Genomic DNA, 24,503 nt, shown 5'->3' with positions numbered 1-24,503 from the left:
CGCTTAATTGAAAATTGTCAACCGGTCACCTGTGTTTAACTTCCTCAACTGGGACAGGTATTTGATGTTAAACGAAAGTTGTTATAATTCATTGTGTACTATGAGGTAAGCTAGAATAAATAAGCGAGCCCGAATCCATTTTTGTAGCTAGCAGTTTCAACTTAGTATCTTGAGCGGTTGTAGTTAGAATCGGAAAGTAGACAATAAAATGAATAATTCCAATTTCGTTGTACGATCACGTGTTTGGTATGCAGCCAATATTTCCACATTGTAATTGTAGTAATCTTATCTGAATGATTACACTCATTGGGATTAAGCAACACACAATACAATTCCGGAAGGACAATACAACTACATCTATAATATGAACGAAATTTAAATCGAAATTCTACAGAATGCAGAAATTTTAATTGAAAAATCGATATTACTGTTATGAACTTGTCCAACTTCGGTCGGCTGTCCTTAGTTCTACTGACTTTTCAAAGAAGACTTCGATGCATGACTTGTAAACAAGTTCAGGTGCAGGCCTAAGAATACTAGATACGTGCGATTGCAGATGAAACTATAGTCATTCAATTTATTAATCAGTGAGTTATGTAAGTCTCGCAAACTTCACAACACCGATTAAAAGAAATAGAACCAATTGTGGTCGGTACTTTAAAAACTACAATTGCAAAGTTCGAAATTTTTAATCGATATTGTTTCTGGTATAATGTGGCCCTCATTTTGATTTTGTGCGTGGCTGTACACGGACATTGTACACGGACACTTAAATTAATTTTCGACTGATTTTTAAGTATCCTGGTATCGTCATGAAATATACAGTATCATACATGTTTGATAGAGAAAACAAAAACAAGAAGTCCATGCAATACTGTATTCAAACAAAAAAAATTGCTTTGCATGTAACAAATGCCCATATTTCAATTCTTAACGTTGCATTGGTGCAAGTAATACGGTTCTCTTTGCCATCCCAATCATTGGCACTGGACTGGACTGGTCGGACTGGTAAATATTTATCATTTTCACATTATGTCGCGGTGAGTAAAAACTAAAATCGATTTTTAAATTTATGTGCATGATTCAAAGGAAGAGAAAATAAAATCAATTGAAAATGCGCTCAAAAGTCAAAGGAAATTACTCCATGCTTGACCGTGAATTAGTACGCAAACGGTGAAAAAAAAACATTTCTAAATTTCATATAATCCACAAAAATAGTGTTAAAACACCACTATTATTTCCATCTGATTCGTTAATTTGATTATATCGATTTTTTTTGTCAGTTTCTGGGTCATTCATTTAAAATATCACAAAGAAATACCTAATACCACCATCCAATAAAAACTGATTCGGTTAAATATAAAAAGTAAGTGTGATGTTCCGGAAAGAGGCGTTCACCGAAACTGATTAAATTTAGAATTTAAAAAATGGCAACTGCCATGGAAAATTTCCCACAAAAGGTAATATTTTTTATGTTTATCCTCTTTAAGATTCATCATTACCTTTCGGCAAATATGGCCCCCATTTCATCACGAAGTGGGTGAAATTTTCAATCAAGTGCAGTTAATGGAAAAGGATTGGATATTGTGAAACGGAACAAATACACCATCGTATAACATACAATGACGACACTAAGACACATCTCTCTCAAAGAGTGGTAAAGAGCACAAAAGTCTGGTAAAGGCTGGTACCGAAATATTGATTTATTTTATTGAATAAAAGTTTCTTTGTATCTATATAGTGATATTCTTTTATTTTTAGCTAAAATAAATGTTTTTGGTGCATTTCTGTAGATATTTATTTACATACGGTCACGACTTCAACAGTTTCGTTTCTCCAACATGGCGGCCGTAAAGTCTTGAGGTACATAATTCATGACAATTTCAGTGTGTAATATTGTTTTTATGCGAGTTGTAGTTTAATCATGTTATTTTGTCATTTTCATATGTTTTGTAAACAAAGGATAGAGTAAGTATAAAGTGGATTCGGAATGGAGATGAAAAAAAAAACATAATGTTCAAATAGATTTATTAATTAGTGGTGTTTTAAGCCCGATCAGCGCAAAAAGGCTATATCCAGGCAGTGTTCATATTAGACAACCATTACATATAGTAATTATGTAAATAATGGAAGACCCCCCACGTCAAGGCTATGAAACGTGTGGGGGTGGGCCCCCAAAATTCTTTAGCCAAAGTATCGGTGATCAACCATACCCCCTCCCTTCATTTCTTTTTATGTCGGATAATTTTGGTTTCATATAGAAAATTTATTCTGGAATATTCAATCATAAAATAATTTAAAAAATTTAAAATCCACAAAGAGAAATTTAAGGGGAAAGTTGAACTTGATGAATACTCAATTAGCCAGTCATTGATAATTCATTTTTTTCTGTTATTTACCTAAAAAATTATCTAAAATTATTTTATATCATTTCTATTTAAAAAAAAAAACGTATGTCAGGTCTTTTACTCTCCTGTCTTGCAGAAGAATAAAGGTTGTTTGTAGACAGTAATGTAAAAAAAAATCTAAGTAATTTTAACTATATACATGTTGTGTAAGTTTTTGAAATGCAAGTAGGAGAATTGAACTTCATGGACCATCAATCAATCAATATATGGAGATCACCATTACTCCCTCCCTTTATTTTTAAATATTTTTGAAGGTCCTGATATATCAATCAATCTTTTTATCATTATAAATTAGAATTTCATATTTCAGATATTTTTCTCATACAATTGCTGACCAGAGGGACATACTATTTAATTTACTTTCTCTTTTTCTGTCAATAAATCCGTATTGTAAGTCTCTTACTCTCCATCGTCCGTAAAGTAAGTTATATCCAAGAAAAAAATGTGATATTCAAAGTATTGCCGTATGTAATGTCTTTTATCCTCCTGTCTTGAAGGCGAATAAATGTCCATAGAGTAAGTTATATCCAGAAAAAAAATAAGTAATATTCAAAGTATTGCCGTATGTAAAGTCTTTTATTCTCCTGTCTTGCAGGCGAATAAATATCCGTTACGTAAGTCAAAATTTCCTTCTTTCAATTTTATTTTAATGAATCATTTATTTAGATTTATTTCATTTCAATCTATGTTATTTCATTTTATTTAATTTTATTACATTTCATGTCATGTCATGTCATTTCATTTCTTGTCATGTCATGTCATTTCATTTTATTTTATTATTAAGTTCATTTAATTCTGTTTAAAGTTTTAGTTCATGACAATGACACGATATATTGTTTTTTATTTTCAAACTTAAGTAATCTTAAGTTTTTTGTTAGTCGCAGTGTGACCATTGTCTGATTCAGTTTGGTTAGACTGAATGAAAGAAGTGATGGTAGCCTTCAGTACGGGGTCTGTAATATCGGAGTAATTAATGGTAGAGTCGGTGTCTACTGAAGGCTTGCTTACTGAATCATGAGCAACAGGTGCAGCTGACTTGGCAGGTGTGGAAGTAGCTTCCTCCTTGCCTCACGATGGAAACTGTGCAAAATCATTTATGCAGATGGGGGAACAGTCAACCGTATCAGGAATGAGGGGGACAAAGTGGGTAGGCCTCCAAAGAGTGCCAATGGTGTGACCACCAGACCACATGATGCTAAGCTCATGTCATGATCTTGAATTACGGGGCTTAAAGGATGTGTTCAAGATCTTAATATACTGATCTGAGGGTCCATTAACAACGGGGTACACAGACTTTATAGGTCTACCAATTACACTACTGGCAGCGTGCATGGTCAATGCACACGACCAACTACCAGTCTGTGCACAGTGTGTAATGGAATCAGATAAGGGCGGGCATATGTCTGGAATAAGTGTTTTTGAATGAATGCATTACACAGCATTCTCTAACATCTAGAAAAATGTCTTCGATCTGAGCTCAGATGAAGCATTTTCGTTGCCAAATAATGCTACCGAAATAGCATTAAAAAGGCAATTCCCATTGCCTGTGACAGCAACTGGGGTGGACCCCATCATCAGCAAATACTGTTTTTAGTCGCATTTGTAATTTTGTAGAGACATTAATTCAACAGTACGGGGTTGGAGAAGTTATAATTAGTAGCTTATTCCCAGGTTTTAAACCAAGGGGTATGACAACAGATGCTTATGAGGAAAAAAGAAGTTCTATCAACAGATTACTACAAGACAAATTTAGAAACAGTAACAGAGTTGGTTTTGGAAAGTAAGAGGACTTATAAATCCTAAGGAGAGTGCATTTCTTCAAGACGGTGTCCATTTAACCAAAGAAGCAGAAAAGACATATGTCAGACAAATTAAATTAGCCATGTTTTGTAAACTTTTTAAGTATTAAGTATTATTTCGTTTGTTTTAGCATGTTTGATATTCGTTTTCTAATAAATAAAGTATAGAAATTCCGTTTATCTTTTCATCAAGATGTTACGAAATGGTTGAATATTACATATACTATAACACATATTACCAATGGTAGCATTTATTAATACATACAAAGTAAATAATATATCATTTACCACAAAAAATAGATGGGATATTTTGACATTTGAATCTATTTACTGATTAATTACGTTTCCTCACCGTCACAATAACATTATTAGTTTATTTATCTAGTCTCCATTTTGAACAGCCTACGAGTGGAAATACATACTCCAAAAATCATGTTTAAACTTAAAAAGACATGTTAATTTAATAAAATAACTTTGAATCATAACAAGTTATATACCATACATCATTGTTTTTGTTTATTTAAATGCAAATAAATAGCTATTTAACTCCTTCACATCACCAGACTTTGCGAACTGATCGCGCGACGATGTCTAGATGCAGATCTATGAATAAATATCCAGAATAGTAGTTGATATATTATTTTCAATGGTCACATAGAAAAATAAACACTGTATAGATACAAAAAAACTTTTATTCAATAAAATAAATCAATATTTCGGTACCAGTCTTCACCAGACTTTTGTGCTCTTTACCACTCTTTGTTTAGTAGGACCGCTTGATTGTGGATAGGCACATGAAATCTACAATTGAGTTAATTTAGTTTTGTAAGGTCTTAACCCTCCCCATGTAATGTAAGGTCAAAAATGAACTGAAGAAAAAGAACTTACAGGAAATTTATGTATTGACCATTGAAAACATTTCCTGTGTATCATTTCTCAAATCTTATGTATGACTTGTGTGCATGTACATGTAAGTCCTATTGGTTTGTTAAGTATTTACATGTATGCAAGTCTTACGAGTGCTTTGTGAAATGATGCCCAGGGCATTGTTTCACAAAGCTTAGTTAAGACTTATGCACTAGTACATGGTAAATCCTATTGGTTTGTTAAGGATTTACTTATATAAATGCATGAATATTGTGGGTGTGTTTGTGTCATCATTTTTATATTCTCTGATTTTGATAGACATAATTTGAATATGGGGTACTGCTACATGTATCTGACCTACCATTAATCAACACATTGTACAATGACTCAAAGTCTCTTTGAGGGATTTTTAGAATTATCTTACTTTTTTAGTATACTGTTTGTTGTTATGGAAATTAACACTCTTTTATTTTTCAATGTTTTACTATTTTTTGTTTGAATAATAGGATTTAAACCCAGAAAATGGTATCTGATTTACATGTATTTATCATATCATTATAATTTAAAAATTACAGGAAAATAAAGTTGTGTTACTTGTATCACCAATGTATTAGGGTGTTGAATGTTGCTTTCTGATTTTGAAAATATATGTACCGGTAAGGGATTCTCTTTTAATTAGGATGTGTTATCAGAGGTTAGACTGTTCTTACAAGGAGTGAATCGTGAGAGACAAGTTACCAGTCAGGCTTTGACCAAATCTGCATTGTACCTACTACAAACTTTGCCTGCAGCTAGACATGCAGTTTTGGAATATTTATGTAATGTGTTTGAAGAAGCAGTTCAGATTCAAATGAAACAAATGCAGTTAACAGAATTCAGTCAAGAAGAAATGGGTAAAAAGCATACATGTACAATGTATAGATAAAAATAAACTTGAAGTAAGAAAAATTGAGACACAGTTAAATTATCTATGAACTTTAATCTTATTTTAGATACACTGTATTAATGTACACTACATTACTACATGTAGTATTTAACTGCAAACAAATAATTTTGTATTGTTAGTACAAACTGTAAATGTTGGTTGCATTATCTAATTAACATGTAAGATTTAACATATTAATTGAAGCAAGATCCTTGAGTGATCAAAGATGGATTTGTCTTCGAAGTTATGAATTGAACTATGAATATACATGTTTTTTTTAAGAAGAATCAAGTGGACAACTGGACACAGTCATACAGGATGCTTGTGGTGTACTGTTCAACTTTATCAAAACAAACCCAACTGCATGGGCCCCAATAATATCAGCAGTGAGTATCGAAACATGTCCAATCATCAATTCAGCTGAATTTCCAACATAATTTTAAATTATCGTAGAAAAATGAAGAAAATCCACCATTTGAATTTCTACTAAGTACAAAAAATTGTTTTACCATGAAATTGATACACATCCAAAAGTGTCACACATGAGAATCATATTATGATCATATGAATCAACCACCATATGATAATGTTTCTGTTTACATATGATTATTGCTTGATTATCATGTGATGTCAAATGTTTTTCGTAATCATATGATAAGCATGTTTCAATGCCAAAATGAACATATGAAAATCATGTGATAATCATATGACTATCATATGTAGATATCACATGATTATCATATGTTTTCAAGCCAAAATGAACATATGAGAATCATATGATAATCATATAACTATCATAGAACTGTCATATGAACTGAGCATCATATGATTAAAATTACCTTCGTATTATTGTTTAAGTGTGAATTTTTTTGTAGATATTATTAATTACATGCCATTGCAATGTCCTTTTTTTGTAGTGGTCATTAGAACTATTGGGACACATAAGCAGTAAATATTCAAAACAAAGATCAAGAAATGTTCCACACTCAGGGAGTCTGAATGAACTGTTACAATTATGGATGACATGTAAACCAACCAAGTCACTGATAGAAGTAGCTACAGAATGTTTTGCTGCTATGTAAGTGTAACAGATCCAAGCAAGGATCAGGCAGGTTCTATATTAATAGTGATGCACAGATAAAGAAATCACAGAACATTTTATTGCTGAAATACAGTTGGTACATTAAACAATTGTCTGGATCTTTGAGAGACATTCTGGACCAAAAATAAATGACTATCCAATTAGCTTCCACATAGATTATATGTCATGACATAAGCTTCATTATTTAGGATGAGGTTATGAAATTTGATGATAAACAAGTTATCAAAGCAATCTACCTCTTCAAGAAAAATAACTTTTTAGTTTCAGTGAACTTGGACATGAATTAAAGAGTAAATTTCTATATTAGGGTAAAAGGAGCTCCTGAAGTATGTGTTGACTCATTGTTAGAAGCATCAGTCAAGTACAGTCCACATTTTGACTGGGTAGTGGCTCATATTGGGTAAGTTGAACAGTTACAATATGAAAACATGTAAGGAGTTGGAGTTGTTGGGTAGGCAGGTAGGGCTAGGAGTTGTATGGTAGACTGGCAAGTTTAGGAGTTGTTGGGTAGGCAGGCCAAGAAGTTGTATGGTAGACTGGCAAGTCTAGGAAATATTGGGTAGGCAGGCCTTGGAGTTGTTATGTGGGCAGGCAGGCCAAGGAGTTGTTGGGTAGACAGGTAGGTCTATGATTTGTTGGGTAGAAAGGTCTCTGAGTTGTTGGGTGGGCAGGCAGGCTTAGGAGTTGCCTGGTAGTCAGGCAGGCTTAGGAGTTGTTGGGTAGACAGACGGGTCTGGGAGTTGTTAGGTAGACTGGCAGGTCTAGGATTTGTTGGGTAGGTAGGTCTAGGAGTTGTTGGGTGGGCAGGCAGACCATGTAATTGTTGGGTAGGCAGGCCTAGGGGTTGTTGGGTGGGCAGGCAAACCATGTAATTGTTGGGTAGGCAGGCCTAGGAGTTGTTGGGTGGGCAGGCAGACCAAGTAATTGTTGGGTAGGTAGGTCTAGGAGTTGTTGGGTGGGCAGGCAGACCAAGTAATTGTTGGGTAGGTAGGTCTAGGAGTTGTTGGGTGGGCAGGCAGACCATGTAATTGTTGGGTAGGCAGGCCTAGGAGTTGTTGGGTGGGCAGGCAGACCATGTAATTGTTGGGTAGGCAGGCCTAGGAGTTGTTGGGTGGGCAGGCAGACCATGTAATTGTTGGGTAGGCAGGCCTAGGAGTTGTTGGGTGGGCAGGCAGACCATGTAATTGTTGGGTAGGCAGGCCTAGGAGTTGTTGGGTGGGCAGGCAGACCATGTAATTGTTGGGTAGGCAGGTCTAGGAGTTGTTGGGTGGGCAGGCAGACCAAGTAATTGTTGGGTAGGCAGGCCTAGGAGTTGTTGGGTGGGCAGGCAAACCTGTTACATTAAAATTGCAGAAGAAATTAAGTTTGTTTTTATAAAGAGCCAAAATGAATAATTTTTTTCAGTGTCTAAACCAAAACCTTAATAACATTAAACCTGTCTAAACTGAACTGGTATGACAGTTGTTTACCATTTTCACTTGTGTAAACCAAACACCTGTCTGAACAGAACACTTTCAGTTCCAAAGGGGTTCTGTTAGAGAGGTTTCACTGTACAAGTAAAGAGAAACCTCATCACATTTTATGGGTAATACGCAGGTTGAAAGATTGAGAACCTCCCTGATTCCTTTTGAATGGCTCTGACTTTACTTGTGTGTTTCTGCTATGGGTTAAACAAACAAGACACAAACACTTGAATTCAGGGAAAAAAAGCCAAATGATATCAGGTAACACTTCTTTTTCAAAATTTTGGATCTGAATCTGGTAGTTTATGTTTCCTACAATTTATCAAAGGGCAGGCTAATCCAGGTCAAAAAGGACGGTGTAGCATGTTTGATGTAAATTTCATGTAAGCATTGCCATCAGGCATCTATTTTGGGAAATTGACAGAAAAAAGCAGGCATTTATAAGACCAATGAAAAAAATGGCAAGGTGCATGTGCCCATCTAAAACTATCTTTAGTGAACACTAGTAGTATTATGTGACAGTGTGGAGTATATGATGATAGGTATCATAAATTTCTTTATTGAGACTTGTAAATTGTAGATCCTGTTTTCCCAACACAATAATTACTCGAGTGCTGATGAGTGGATTAAAGGACTATTACCAACATGGCACTAAACCATCAGATGGTCATATGTTTGAAGAACAAGTACCAAAAATGGCATCTGCTGTGGGAATACTTGGACATCTGGCTTCCAAACATGGACAAGATATCAGAAATGCTTTAATGAAACTGTTTGAGGTATGATCGCACAAACCATGAATAGAATACATCAAGTTTTGGTCAATTATAGTGTTAATATGGTTTCATAAAATACTGATGGCATACAAGCAAACGATTTTGGAATTTTTCAGACTTAAAAAACTTCATATTAAAGAACTTTTTATTTTCAATGTGGTTTTGGGTTAATATTCTTTACCTGCTTCGCGCATTGAAATCATTGTACCAGGAAACTGTATATATCAAACCTTTGATGGACTATAAATGTGTTCGGTTTGTTCATGTGTCTAATTTTCACAGGTTCAAAGTGAATTAGACCTGAGACAAGGAACTTCAGAAGAGATCTAGTTTATACAGGCGTTCCAAGGTTTTGAAGGGGTTTTACTATTTTGCCTTTTTTTCTTTAAGTATAAATCACTTTAAATGATCATCCCATCAAAGAAGTAACTAAATGTAGCAGTGTTCCACATCTTAAACATTTTTCTATGTGATTTTTTTCATTATTATTTGCATTGAAGGGAAGTATGGGAACTGAGAGTGAGATGATTAAGAAGACAACAGTACCATTTCTACTGAAGCTGGCATCAATGTCTCCAATGCTACTCAACATTCTCACTACAGATCTCATTAAAGCTTGTAGGTATTAAGCTGATATATAGGGGTATTCCAGGAGCTGGAACTTATTTTTTGGGTTAAAATTTTGTTAAATTCTTGCATAGTTTGGCTAACATGACCAATGGTAGACTATAATCCTCTTTTCAAAATCTCTTGATCTTGTTCTGTAGGTATTACATGTAGTACTGGTAGTGTCAAAAATATCAGGCTGATCATTGATAAATACTGATGAACTACAACTACTTCTTGAAGGAACTGGATTGAATTTTTTTTATGAGTTTCACCACCATAAGTATATTAGGCTTTGGAAAGACAAATCTTCACCTATTTCTATATATCATAGATTCATAAAGAAATTGAATGGTGTTCATTGAGGTATAAGATCCGTGCTATGATCAGAAAAGTAGGCTTTGGAAAGACAAATCTTCACCTATTTCTATATATCATAGATTCATAAAGAAATTGAATGGTGTTCATTGAGAAATAAGATCCGTGCTATGATCAGAAAAGTAGGCTTTGGAAAGACAAATCTTCACCTTTTCTATATATCATAGATTCATAAAGAAATTGAATGGTGTTCATTGAGGTATAAGATCCGTGCTATGATCAGAAAAGTAGGCTTTGGAAAGACAAATCTTCACCTATTTCTATATATCATAGATTCATAAAGAAATTGAATGGTGTTCATTGAGGTATAAGATCCGTGCTATGATCAGAAAAGTAGGCTTTGGAAAGACAAATCTTCACCTATTTCTATATATCATAGATTCATAAAGAAATTGAATGGTGTTCATTGAGGTATAAGATCCGTGCTATGATCAGAAAAGTAGGCTTTGGAAAGACAAATCTTCACCTATTTCTATATATCATAGATTCATAAAGAAATTGAATGGTGTTCATTGAGGTATAAGATCCGTGCTATGATCAGAAAAGTAGGCTTTGGAAAGACAAATCTTCACCTATTTCTATATATCATAGATTCATAAAGAAATTGAATGGTGTTCATTGAGGTATAAGATCCGTGCTATGATCAGAAAAGTAGGCTTTGGAAAGACAAATCTTCACCTATTTCTATATATCATAGATTCATAAAGAAATTGAATGGTGTTCATTGAGAAATAAGATCCGTGCTATGATCAGAAAAGTAGGCTCTGGAAAGACAAATCTTCACCTATTTCTATATATCATAGATTCATAAAGAAATTGAATGGTGTTCATTGAGGTATAAGATCCGTGCTATGATCAGAAAAGTAGGCTTTGGAAAGACAAATCTTCACCTATTTCTATATATCATAGATTCATAAAGAAATTGAATGGTGTTCATTGAGGTATAAGATCCGTGCTATGATCAGAAAAGTAGGCTTTGGAAAGACAAATCTTCACCTATTTCTATATATCATAGATTCATAAAGAAATTGAATGGTGTTCATTGAGAAATAAGATCCGTGCTATGATCAGAAAAGTAGGCTTTGGAAAGACAAATCTTCACCTATTTCTATATATCATAGATTCATAAAGAAATTGAATGGTGTTCATTGAGGTATAAGATCCGTGCTATGATCAGAAAAGTAGGCTTTGGAAAGACAAATCTTCACCTATTTCTATATATCATAGATTCATAAAGAAATTGAATGGTGTTCATTGAGGTATAAGATCCGTGCTATGATCAGAAAAGTAGGCTTTGGAAAGACAAATCTTCACCTATTTCTATATATCATAGATTCATAAAGAAATTGAATGGTGTTCATTGAGGTATAAGATCCGTGCTATGATCAGAAAAGTAGGCTTTGGAAAGACAAATCTTCACCTATTTCTATATATCATAGATTCATAAAGAAATTGAATGGTGTTCATTGAGGTATAAGATCCGTGCTATGATCAGAAAAGTAGGCTTTGGAAAGACAAATCTTCACCTATTTCTATATATCATAGATTCATAAAGAAATTGAATGGTGTTCATTGAGGTATAAGATCCGTGCTATGATCAGAAAAGTAGGCTTTGGAAAGACAAATCTTCACCTATTTCTATATATCATAGATTCATAAAGAAATTGAATGGTGTTCATTGAGGTATAAGATCCGTGCTATGATCAGAAAAGTAGGCTTTGGAAAGACAAATCTTCACCTATTTCTATATATCATAGATTCATAAAGAAATTGAATGGTGTTCATTGAGGTATAAGATCCGTGCTATGATCAGAAAAGTAGGCTTTGGAAAGACAAATCTTCACCTATTTCTATATATCATAGATTCATAAAGAAATTGAATGGTGTTCATTGAGGTATAAGATCCGTGCTATGATCAGAAAAGTAGGCTTTGGAAAGACAAATCTTCACCTATTTCTATATATCATAGATTCATAAAGAAATTGAATGGTGTTCATTGAGGTATAAGATCCGTGCTATGATCAGAAAAGTAGGCTTTGGAAAGACAAATCTTCACCTATTTCTATATATCATAGATTCATAAAGAAATTGAATGGTGTTCATTGAGGTATAAGATCCGTGCTATGATCAGAAAAGTAGGCTTTGGAAAGACAAATCTTCACCTATTTCTATATATCATAGATTCATAAAGAAATTGAATGGTGTTCATTGAGGTATAAGATCCGTGCTATGATCAGAAAAGTAGGCTTTGGAAAGACAAATCTTCACCTATTTCTATATATCATAGATTCATAAAGAAATTGAATGGTGTTCATTGAGGTATAAGATCCGTGCTATGATCAGAAAAGTAGGCTTTGGAAAGACAAATCTTCACCTATTTCTATATATCATAGATTCATAAAGAAATTGAATGGTGTTCATTGAGGTATAAGATCCGTGCTATGATCAGAAAAGTAGGCTTTGGAAAGACAAATCTTCACCTATTTCTATATATCATAGATTCATAAAGAAATTGAATGGTGTTCATTGAGAAATAAGATCCGTGCTATGATCAGTAAAGTTTTATTGAAAAACAAAACCAAGGATTAATAGTATTTGGTGTTATTTTCAGTGACGCCACGGGTTCTGAACCAGATGAATACAATACTATCTTCATGGAAAAGTACAAGTCATCAGGAGTATGAAAAGTAAAATATTTTATTTCTTCCATTATCGGAAGATTAAATAAGCTGAAATTAAGATATATTTACTTTCACTTAGCATATTGTTGACAAGATCAAGGGCATTGTTACATGTGAGTTAAACAATAATAGCAAACAAACTACATGTAATTGATGACTAAAGTGTTAGATACATGTATTAGCATGTAATGAAACAGCATATAAAAATGATAAAAAGTTAAAATCTAAATGTTTTTGAAGCATTAAGATATGACCAGCACATTTACTTTTGTATTATCAGAATTATGTACATGTACAACATACATGTTTTCTTCCCAGTTTCCTTCTGCTTGTTGTACACTTAGTGATACAGAGTGATGTAGGAGCTTATCAGGTTCTACAATTCTTCTTGAATGCTGCCATTCCCAAAGGTACGAAATGATAATAGACTTTTATGATTTTGTGATACATTTTTTGTCATCTTTTTTTTTTATTGTTATCTAAATTTTCATTTCTGACTTTGGCTCGTTGAACATAGATGACTCTCACATGAACCATTTATGTTGAATCTGGTGGAAATGGGTTTACTATTTTTACTATACAAAGAAAGGATTTTAGATTAGTGACGTGGAATTACATCTCCAAACATAAAAATATCTGAAATGCTTCTATTATTTGACCATTAAAAACTTCTTAGTCGTAATTGATTCAAGTTCCTGTCCCCATGGCTCGCATTGCAATGTCACCGCTCTTACACCTGTTGATACCAGTTGACCATAATATAAATGAAGACCTGTTCCGGAAGTTTGTGGTTCTGTCTATGTTTCTACCTGTTTTAATGTCCATTTGTGACAAATATGGTCATTTTTCCCAATTTTTTTTCAACAAAAGCTTACTTTTTAATGCCAGAATGTTCTTTTTTTTTTTACCCATGCAACTCTAAATTTAGTCATGTTCGGTAAAACAATAGGGGGGTATTATAAGTAAGTAATAGTTCACAGTACATCTTGTTATTAATGAAGTTATATTTATAAACTATAAGTATAGTTTCTCCTTGGTTATGATAGATAGCTGTGTATAAATTATTTATTTTAACTGAAGGTGAAGCTGATACGATACACCAGGATGTACAGGACACTTGTGCATTTCTCATTGTAAGTATTTTACTATATTGTAATTGTTTTACTTAGGATATATCTAAATTTATAAATCTTCTGAGTTATGTTTATAACTTATCTATAAAGGAGATGTTCTGTATTCCTATAGATATTAGTTCAAGTTTTGCTAATTGTTGCAGTAAATGGTGATTGAGACTTTTATTAACATGATAAATCTTCTGAGAGAGAAGACTGAAAAATACTACTTGGGTTGACATCTTCATCCCGGTGGGGCTGTTTTCTCTTTGACATATACACTATACCTATTCTCGTTATACTATGAAACCTGTCTAAGGCAAACCCTGAATAATCCAAAAAACTTTCTAAACCAGCAAACCCTGAATAATCTAAAAACCTTTCTAAACCAGTAAACCCTGAATAATCTAAAAACCTTTCTAAATCAGACTCTTTTTTTACTTCCTTTATATCATTTTTAATTACCTTGGAACCACATGTCTATACTGAACTAATTTTAAAGTCCAAAAGGGGTTCAGTCTAGAGAGGTTTCACTATTTTCTTCAACTATTTTATATTAGTTACATCAAGGTAAATGCCTTGATTAAATGTGGATGCCAATGCAGTGTTGTTTATATTTTTTCCACTTTGAATTTGATAGAAGAAATGGGATAAAATTTTATACTGTATTTCTTTAAAGTATGTATATCATCTTATAAAAATATGTGTATGATAAGAGATGGACTTAAAATACATACAGCCATTCATAAAAGAAGAGAAACACCAATGTATCCTTGGAGGGGAAATCTATTGGAAAAACTGTCAGAAACTTAATAAGGATGGAAGAAGGAGAACAAATAAAAATAATATAAAGGATCTTACACACAAAACAAACAGGACAAAACCCACTGTAAACCTTGAGTGAACAATGGTGAACTAGAAGAGTGAGAGTTTGCTGCTTTTTTTTTCAAGACACTCAATGTGCTGCTGGTTGGAAGTCATGTCCAGTATTCATAATAAAGTGGTTGATATTAATAACTTAATTTAAGTTTGAAATATTTGGTCTTTGTTACATCAATAACGTTTTTTTGTCAGGACCAGTTACTAAGAGAAGTACAGACCTCAGTGTACCATAGACAGAATAATGGTATGGTAGAAATCCCTTTCCTGGCCTCACTGACCCCAAAGGTCAAAGACCTGACAAAGATGTTACTGCAAAGTGATGGCATGGTGTAAGTTTTCTATGGCTATTATAGGGATTTAGATATCTAGAAATAACATTTTTGAAATTTCAATAACAGTCCTTGTCTTTATAGTTTGATTCCAAGATCATAGAACATTGTAAATTTTGATTATTCTAGTCAGGTTTCAGTCTCGACGTTAGCCACTAGCCCGAAGCCCGGGGTTAGTAAAATCAGCCTCGGGCTAGTACAGTTTAAATGTCCGTAGCCCGACCGGGCTAGTCAGATTCGAGTTGTGAAGGAGTAAGATTAAAGTGTTTCAATGACCTACAGTATGTTGTTGTGTTTACATTCTGTCCGAAATATAATTACAGAGTTACGACAATGTCACTAATGTTTATTTTTGTCATTATTTACTTTCGCGACCTTTTGTCCTTTCGTGTCAAATCATTCCGAGTTAAACCTGACGATATCTGAAAACCGGGTGTTAATTAAAAACAGCAATATGCCGCAACATTTATTTTATGTTAGAGTTACTATAAAAAACTAAATAAAAACTAATCGATTTATATAATAAAATCTTTCACAAATACTTGTAGGACAATATAATATTTAGTTGTCAAATTAAAATTACCGTGGTTCTTATTTTGATTTGAGGGTCGTTGTTGTCCGTCGATAGTTTTCGGTATTGAAATTTTAGCGATGTCAATCAAACTCCTTGGATAATTTGCATGTCATTTTTCATTGATAAATTCTTTATTTTTTTTCTGAATTTTTCGGGCTATTAGTTTTGAGTTCGGGCTAACCAAAAATTCAAACTTTCTAGCCCAAAGGGCTACTGGACAAAAAATTTGAAGGCAAGGACTGAGGTTTTTAAATTTTGTCATCTTGATATAGTGATAATTTTCTTTTCATTTCAGCAGTACTTATAGAATATTCAGTTGAATATTTACTTTTCCTTGGACAAAAAACCAAATTGACAGCAGTGGTAAAAATGTTTTAAACGGTGCTGCTATAAAAAAGTAGCTTGAAGTACCTGAGAAACTGTGTGTTTGGTCGATTCAAAGCACTATTTATTCCTATTTACTGTTACAAAAAATTTCAATACAAAATTGTTTTTCACCCAGAGCAGGTGACATCATAGCAAATCTATGACTTCTTCAGTATCATGGCAACTTAAAAAAATTAACTTTTGTTATCTCTCCAGTGAAAAGTTATAACCATTGAGTGACTGCATATACAGTCAGTGCATTCTGATGGCTAAAAGAAAATGGTTTTCTGGATAATTTTACCAAGGAAATGCATTTAGTTCTTCCAGTGTCATTTGGAATTTTGAATGAATAGATCTTCTTGTTTTGTTTTAGGTCATTGTGGTTGATGAAACTTCTATCCTATGTTGCTTTGTACAGTGGTACAGAATGTACATCAGAAATACTTGTTTGTATCTTATCAGAGGCTACTAACCATAGACAGGTAAAGTGAAAATATGGAAATTTCACTATTTGAAAATATATTTAAGTAAAATAAATTTAGAAGTAATGGTAATTTTTTTTGTTGGCCAAAACACGAGTGGATTACAGTAAATATTGCAATAGTAAAAACTCACATCCAAATTTTTAATAAGCAAGATTTGCTTAAATAGAGAAAAGTACAAATTTTTGGTAAAAAAAAAATAATAATGAATGCACAAGGTAATTTTAAGTACCATTAAACAGCAGTAGTTTACACTGGTGAAGCTCAGCTATGTGCCTCAAAATTGTACTTAATGCACTTGTATGTCACTCGTCCTTGGTCAAGTGATTTCAAACTTGATGTTGCTGGTTATTTACCAAGTGAGAATTCTATAGGAGGTAATTACTGTTCAGCTCCAAGCCTGAGGGAACATTCACCTGTAGACTTGCTGCTGTAAAATATCATTTTTACATATGTGAAGTTTTTTTCATTACTTATTATAAATTTTTTTATTCAATTTACAGCTGTCAAGAAGTTTGGACTTACAAAGTACTGTAGAAGTGAAGCTTGGAGATGTACTGCCATCTACTGTACAGAAAATAATAGATTTATTGAGTACACAAAGATTGGATAATCTTAAACTGCTATTGGAAAATCTACTATCAATTGTGAAATGGGAGAGCTCTTCACATGTTGCCAAGGAATTAAGGTAATTATCAAAGAAATTGTCAATTTGATGATCTTAGAAAAAGACTGATAAATAGAGGGTGTTTTTAATTAGACAAGAAAGTTCACTTGAACTAACACATGTATTAACTATGATGATTAAACTTGTCCATGTGATATGAAACAAAACATGTATCTATACAAACATTACAGAAACTGATACCTTTTATTCTAAATCTCTGAATTTTAACTAAAAACCGTTAAGATTACATGCATTTAGAATTTTATAGTAGTAAAATTCAAAGGAACATTAATGTTGCATATGTCAACAAGTGGGTTGTATATGTATCTAAGAGTTACCTTGCTTTCCTATCATTATGTCTATCTGAATTCATCAAAACTATCTGGAATCAGAATAAGTGGATTGATTTCAAGTTATCTGTATGTGAATAAATATGGTGAAGATGGGGAATGCATTTGAAACATACCAGTTTTTGGTTGCTCTCTGATATCAGCTTTCTATACAAATAGGGTATACCTAGGATGGCATTATTTTATTTTACCCTCGCTCTGAAGGTGAGGAGGGTATTCTGTTTTACCTTTGTCCATGTTTCCATGTGTCTGTTACAGTTTTCTCTCCAACTACTCATCACAGTGGCTTGAAATTTTAACACTATTTATCTGTAGGTATGCCATATGGTGGGATTAATTTTTTAAAAAAATGATTACAATCTCTTGTTAATATATTTTTGCAATTTTAAATTTCTTTCATTCTTCACAGCACCTTGAAATTTCAACACATTCTTTCGGTATGTATGCCATATCTCGTAAAAATTTACAGCCACTTGTTGTTTACCAAGGACTTTGTTTGTGTTAATTATGTTGTAATTGAAAGCAAGGGTATAATTTGTGAGCCATTACTCACAGATTTCTTGTTTACTACTTTTAGATCTTTGTACCAGTACTGCATTCATCAGAAATGGGAGAGTTTCCTCCCTGTATTATCCCATAGCGAGTTAGATGTTGCTGTAACCATGTTAAGAATTATCAACCTTGTCAAGCTACCACAGACATTGTCAAGTCGTACCACTCTAGTTCTTTGTTCATCTGTATCAGAATTATTCTTCAGGATACTCCAGATAGAGGGTAATGTACAAATTTCATGTATATCTACATTCTGGAACCTACATTTTATCACTCAGCGTGACATTCTCTTGATTGTTTACAAATTTCATACATTAATACGTTAATTAATTGAATGAGTGGATAACAAAAATATGGTCACAAGTGCTGAAGAAAACCTAGATTTAAGAAGGTGACATAGCCTGTCAGAGTTCCTGATATTCTATGCTTGAGTGTCATTTTGTCTGAACAGTTTTGGTTTCTGAGAAATGTTTAAGTGACCGCTTGAACATTTATTATCAAACTTTAAATGTTTGCATGCAATGAAATGCATGACATATTTAGATATTTTGTCTCTTTGGTGAGGAGACATATCATTTTTGTCTTATTTGTCTGTCCCTCACACTTTTGTAACTCCTTGGAAACTACTGCACCAAATTTCATGAAACTTTGTAGGTAGGTAGACAAAATTTACTTTTAGTAAACTTGTGTAAAAATGAAAAAAAACAAAGGAATATGTAAAAAATATTTACAGATCAGCTGTCACATGATTGAAAATGGAAGTGATCACTGGTTTAATGGGTCCTTCTGCATGGTCAATAACACTCACAATTATAGTTTTGTTATTTAGAGTTATGGCCCCTTTTCACTCTGAAAGTTTAGAATGTAGTGATATTTATGACCATTGATAACTTTCTAATAAGTGTTGCGTTGTTACTGGTGTCAGTTTTTAATTTCTATTTCTGTACAAAATGCTTTTAGATTTACATCTTTCTAATATAAACAATATATGTCTTTTTTTTTTAGATTCTAAAACTGCGTTTGAAATGGTTAATATATGTAAAAACTGTGTTAAACAGTTAAATACACAGACATACACACAATGTGTTCTACTAAGATTTATTGTGGAAGCTTTATTTACCAAGGTACGGATTCTATAGAAAATATCACAATACTATTTGTTTCGTTTATTCCCCTGCTTTGGGTTTGATTTTTGGATTTTATGTCATTTATTCATCACATACTCTTTTTGTTTATGGTGGATAAGAAAGCTTCAGGAATAAATGTAATACACTTACCTTCTCGTAATAACCATACTACTGAATGTATTGAAAACATAAGATAATAACAGTATATGATAAACTTTAAAAACTTAAGAAGGCAAGAAAACTTGAAACAAATACAAAGATACTAATCATATAAATATTGCAAATTTAAGTATGTTGTACTGGTAATTCAAGGAAAAATACCAAAACTGTACAATAAAAAAATATTGAGGGAAAGTTGATTTTGATATTTTTTCTATTTGAAGCCGCTTTGTACAAAAATGTACATACATGTAAGAGAAGAAAAGTCAATTGTGAATTAAAAATGGTGAATGGTTGAATACAATGCATAAATGTTAATCTGTTGCTTTTAGTTGATATTTTAAAATATGTTCAAATATGTTGATGTTATAAATGTAGTTTCATATGCTTGCTGTTCTCTAACATACATTAAAAGTTGGGGTCACTTAAAAGTTGTATTCTTCATTCATTTAATTCCCTTTTTAGCAATTAAAGAAAAATAGCAAACAAACAGAATCATATATGTTTCCTGTCTATGACCCAAACAAAAAAAATGGACTAAAAGTTCAGAGAAACATATTTTTTTTAGTTTGATAAAATTGTCTTTTTAGGAAATTGCTACATTGTTTGGTGCTAAAACCAGTCCTGGTTCCAAGACCTCAGACAAGGATGATTATGTGAAATTGAATGAAGAAAACAGGAAACATGGATTGTCCTTGACATTACCAAGGTCAAATTCAAGTGTTTTCCATACTGGGGTCATTGGTAAAGGTCTGAAACCAAAGCAAGGTGTTTCTGTTCTGAAGAGGGTATGTTTATGTTAATGTCAACTGAGTTCTTTAGTTTGCAGTTTGGCTTAATTTCATTTTGAATTCCAAGCACATTGTGCATCTTGATTTTCTCAAAAATATTATTACAGTCAGTCAGAAAGATCTGAAACATGAATTCTAGCCAATTTTAAATATATGTAGTGAAAGTGCTACATTTTTTTTTTAAATTATTGTGCTACAAAATCTACATTCATCAATATATTTTTTAATCATTACCATAATCTTTGTTGTTTTATAATTTACATGTTCATGCATAAACTACATGTAAATACATATTTAACCTTTGTGAGTGCATTAAATTTGATATTGATGTACTTCCTCACATTTCTCTGCATGGTTTTGGTCATATTGGAACATTCTTGTGTGTTTTTGTATTCTTATAGGACCATGTTGTAAGAAACAGACAATGTTTAATGGAGCTAATGAAAGCTTCATCAACCAGTGGCCAGATTTCTAATGAGGTCCACACACCAATGGAAACTGATGCTCATGTAATGGTTCCTCCACAGAAGAAGAACAATGCTTTAGGTGGAGAGATGTGTCGCATGGTGGGAAGTCTGATTACAGAGTTAGCTACCCCTGATGTATTATATAACAATAGGTTCTGGCCAGAGGAGGAATCCATTAGAATTACAGTAGAAAGGTCTGATACCAAGATGGTTTGTTCGATGGAAACAATTTTTGATACAAAACTGTAGCAAAATTCAATTAAAAGTAATGTACTGTTATAATGATTTTAATTTTCTTCCTAAACCTTATGAACTATTGCCTTTTATCATTTGGGATAAAAAAAATGTAGTGAGATGAAACTGTCAACTCATTAAACATTTTCTTCCTAATCCAAAGTAAGGTTGGCACTTATTTTTATTTTTTACAGAGACCTTTTTGTGTGGAAAATATTTGAAGAGAATCCTGTATTATGGGATGTTCTTGATCTTTATGCTTCAAGTAAGTTTATTAAAAATATTGTGAATATGTTTTTCAATGCATGAACATGGTAAAAAAAAAAACATCGATGATTTTTGAAAACTTCTTTTTATGTTCAACATAAACAATTTTTTACAATGTGAAATGATGTGTTGTTTTTGATCACTCTAAAGTTCATATTTGTCATGTGGTTTTAGAAGATCATATTATTTGTTCCTTTTTTTTTAGCAGGACAAACAACCTTTTTATATTCTATTGTGATGAATTAATTATTATAACAATTTATTTCCAATAATAGTAAATATCAACCTGAACTTTGGAATTATTATACCTGTAGTGATGTACATTTCCTAAATCTGGAAAAATGAAACTTTGCCCAAACAAATTAGGTTGCAATAATAAATTTGTGTGATGATAATTTCCAAATTATAGACTTAAGGTTTGTGGTATTAAAACTAAACATACTCATTAGAGTAAAAATATCCCATATTAATATAATGATATATACTTTGTGTTTGTGTTCAAATGTTATTATGTGGTAAGGGTTTTTGCTCTTTTGCTCCAAGGCTTTTTCTTTATTCCAGACTCTGTTGCCATGTGTAGATGTTCACCTGTCCTAAAGTCTCTTACAGCCTCTCTGATGAATCATTATGAAAGCTGTAGAGAGAAACAGGCAAGCAACTCTCCCAAGCAAATGGAAGCATGCTGTAAACTGGTCAGATGTCTTTCTAAGGTGGGTGGATTTATTAATGTAAATATAACTATGATGTGTATGCAAACATTGGAAAAATTAAGTGCATTTAATTGAAATGATACTTAAAGTTTCAGAACATATGTTAATTTGTTTTATTTAAAACAAACAATATAGATTAGTTTCAGAATATTGGTTTTTAAGTTTTGAAAATGATAATAAAATCTTACATTGTATTGTGAAAATAATTATGTGTCTTTGCTTGGGAAACAAAATGTGTGACATATTATAATGATTACATTATTTTTTAGAGTCGACTACTGCCTGCACCACTAAAATTTATATCAGAGTTATTTCCCCTAGTCACTTCATATGAAGCTTATTTATTGCTGGTGGAGATGTGGAAATACATCAAGGTATGTTGAGATAGTGCAAGCAAGCTGTTTCTGATGTGTTTTCAAGCAACAAGTACTCCTGATGATTATATATCATTTACACTTAAACTGAATGAGTTATTTGAAAAACAAAGAAGGTTTATTTTCAATAATTACTTTCATAAACTGTCTTATTTTCACAGGTTCTTATATTTTAAAGTTTCAGGATGTCAACTCAATGTCACTATAATTTATTGTCTCCCCGTCGCTACACAGAAGGGGACATAGAAATGCTGGTGTCCATCTGTCTGGTCACATTTGTGGATGAAACTCCTTGGAAACAACTTGACAAATTTTGTTCAAATTTTATAGGACTGTTGGTCATTATTTATAGTTGATCATACTGAACCACCATTTTGATTGAACAAATCTTACAGGAGTTTTTGCACTTCAATATTTTATGGCTACGAGTTTTTATGGTTAACAGTCTGTTTAATATATATTATATAACACACAGATTAATTTTTCAAGATTATTCCTTTTTCTTACAAAGTTTGTTTACAGTTGACCATTATTTACAGTTTAACCTTCAGTACAGAGCGCTTGAGGAGGTAGACCTAGGGTAAGGGACACAACTCTTAAAAATCATTGGAACGTTTGTACTCAGCATTTTACATCAATCGTATGTAAGCATCTAATTAACTTGGATACATTTCATTCTGCTTCAAACAAAAGCTTGAGAGGCTTCGGTGAAATTGAATATGATACAAACATATCGCTGATTTCATGAGTTATGTCCCTTACCCTCCATAAGTCTATTTGATTGATCAATTCATGTTATGGTATTGTAGGAGAATCCTCCAACAGAAGATCCTGAAGAAGTTACTAAAAGAGGTATAATCTGTAAACAGTATAATAAGGAAAATACTTTATTTTTAGAAGTAGCATCGGTTTTTATGGTAACTTAATGTTTAGGATTCTGAATAATGACCACAATCAAGCTGATATCTTTCACTGATTAAAAAAGAATGTACTATTCTATCATGTGAAAAAAAGGTGTCTTTGGAACTATTTTTACATCTTTTTTCTATTGCAAAAGTATTGATTTGTGGGGGAAAACCACTGTTTCTGTAATTTAAGACTTTTAAAAAAAAATTTGTTAAAGAACGGGAACCCACATTAACAGGGAAAAGATTCACTCAACTTTGCTTAAAAATAGATTGCTTAAAAAATAAATTGTCCCAACAAAGGGCTTTATTTTATGTACCCTGTACAAGAGTAATCAAGGGAACCAAGGTTATAGCGGTAATCAAATGATTGTGATCCAGGGACGAAGACCAGACATGGAAAACAGACATATACAACAAAGAACATAAAGTAACTTAAATTGTACATACAAAGTAACAAAAGCAAATGAGCAACTCAGACTCTACTAAAAACTGGGAGCATGGACCAGATGCACCGGTAGGGTAAGCATCTTCTGCTTCTCTAGAAACATCTGCCGAGTTGCTCATAAAAAGTCAAGTTCGGGGTAGACGACATATGAAACTAATTTGAGATATTCTCTATTTCAGTGTGTGAACCAAGACATACAGTGGCCATTAGATCTGTACTACACAAAGATATTGACAGAATGGGACATATTTATTCAAGATTTTTTCATGAAAATATGCCTACTACATAATAATGCTCAAATATTAAAATTTATTGTAAACATTATTTGTATCCTAGTTATCATTTGCCCTTTACTGTAAGCATTAAACATGGATACTGAGGTACTTTCTTTTCACTGGTAAAGGCTAACTTGTTTTTAAGTTCAATTTCCATATTTTGCATTCTGTGCATATTTAGAGTTCACAAAAACATGTCCTAAACTGTCAATCCCAGGGCTGACGAAATGAAATGTTCCGTATGACCCAGATATTTTTCGAGTCCTGTGTATTACAGCAGTGTGAAAGAAATTTTAATTCTGTCAAAAAAAAAAGATAAAAGATATTTCATTAAACTACTCACAGTGCCCATGGTTGACCAGTAATTTCCTACATTATACAACACAGATGGTTTAATTGATTTGGTACATATAGATCAACATTATAC

The 24,503-nt window shown here is 32.6% G+C and overlaps 1 protein-coding gene across 7 annotated transcripts; it reads left to right on the top strand.

The window, feature by feature from the left end:
- The first annotated feature begins 16 nt into the window (after positions 1-16).
- Positions 17-24,125, top strand: LOC148612996 (integrator complex subunit 5-like). Of its 7 annotated transcripts, none has more exons than XM_088594948.1 (22): positions 17-105; positions 5,754-5,967; positions 6,282-6,385; positions 6,917-7,077; positions 7,409-7,501; positions 9,145-9,343; positions 9,841-9,958; positions 12,936-13,011; positions 13,324-13,415; positions 14,086-14,138; positions 15,192-15,328; positions 16,642-16,750; positions 17,254-17,438; positions 18,345-18,541; positions 19,325-19,443; positions 20,196-20,393; positions 20,798-21,057; positions 21,292-21,362; positions 21,926-22,074; positions 22,344-22,448; positions 23,258-23,300; positions 23,981-24,125. In XM_088594948.1, exons 2-22 carry the CDS (start codon positions 5,925-5,927, stop codon positions 24,088-24,090), a joined length of 2,622 nt encoding a protein of 873 aa, XP_088451074.1. In that variant the 5' UTR covers positions 17-105; positions 5,754-5,924; the 3' UTR covers positions 24,091-24,125. The 7 variants fall into 7 exon arrangements, with proteins under 7 accessions (XP_088451074.1, XP_088451072.1, XP_088451073.1 ...); XM_088594946.1 differs by lacking the exon at positions 17-105 and adding an exon at positions 443-587; XM_088594947.1 differs by lacking the exon at positions 17-105 and adding an exon at positions 506-596.
- Positions 24,126-24,503: the final 378 nt, after the last annotated feature.

The sequence above is a fragment of the Perna viridis genome, chromosome 7 (genome assembly GCF_037379345.1).
Source record: "Perna viridis isolate PV_CMFRI_1.1 ecotype Kerala chromosome 7, ASM3737934v1, whole genome shotgun sequence".
NCBI lineage: Eukaryota > Metazoa > Mollusca > Bivalvia > Mytilida > Mytilidae > Perna > Perna viridis.
Note: the sequence above shows the minus strand (reverse complement) of the source record. Positions and strands in the feature narration are given on the sequence as shown.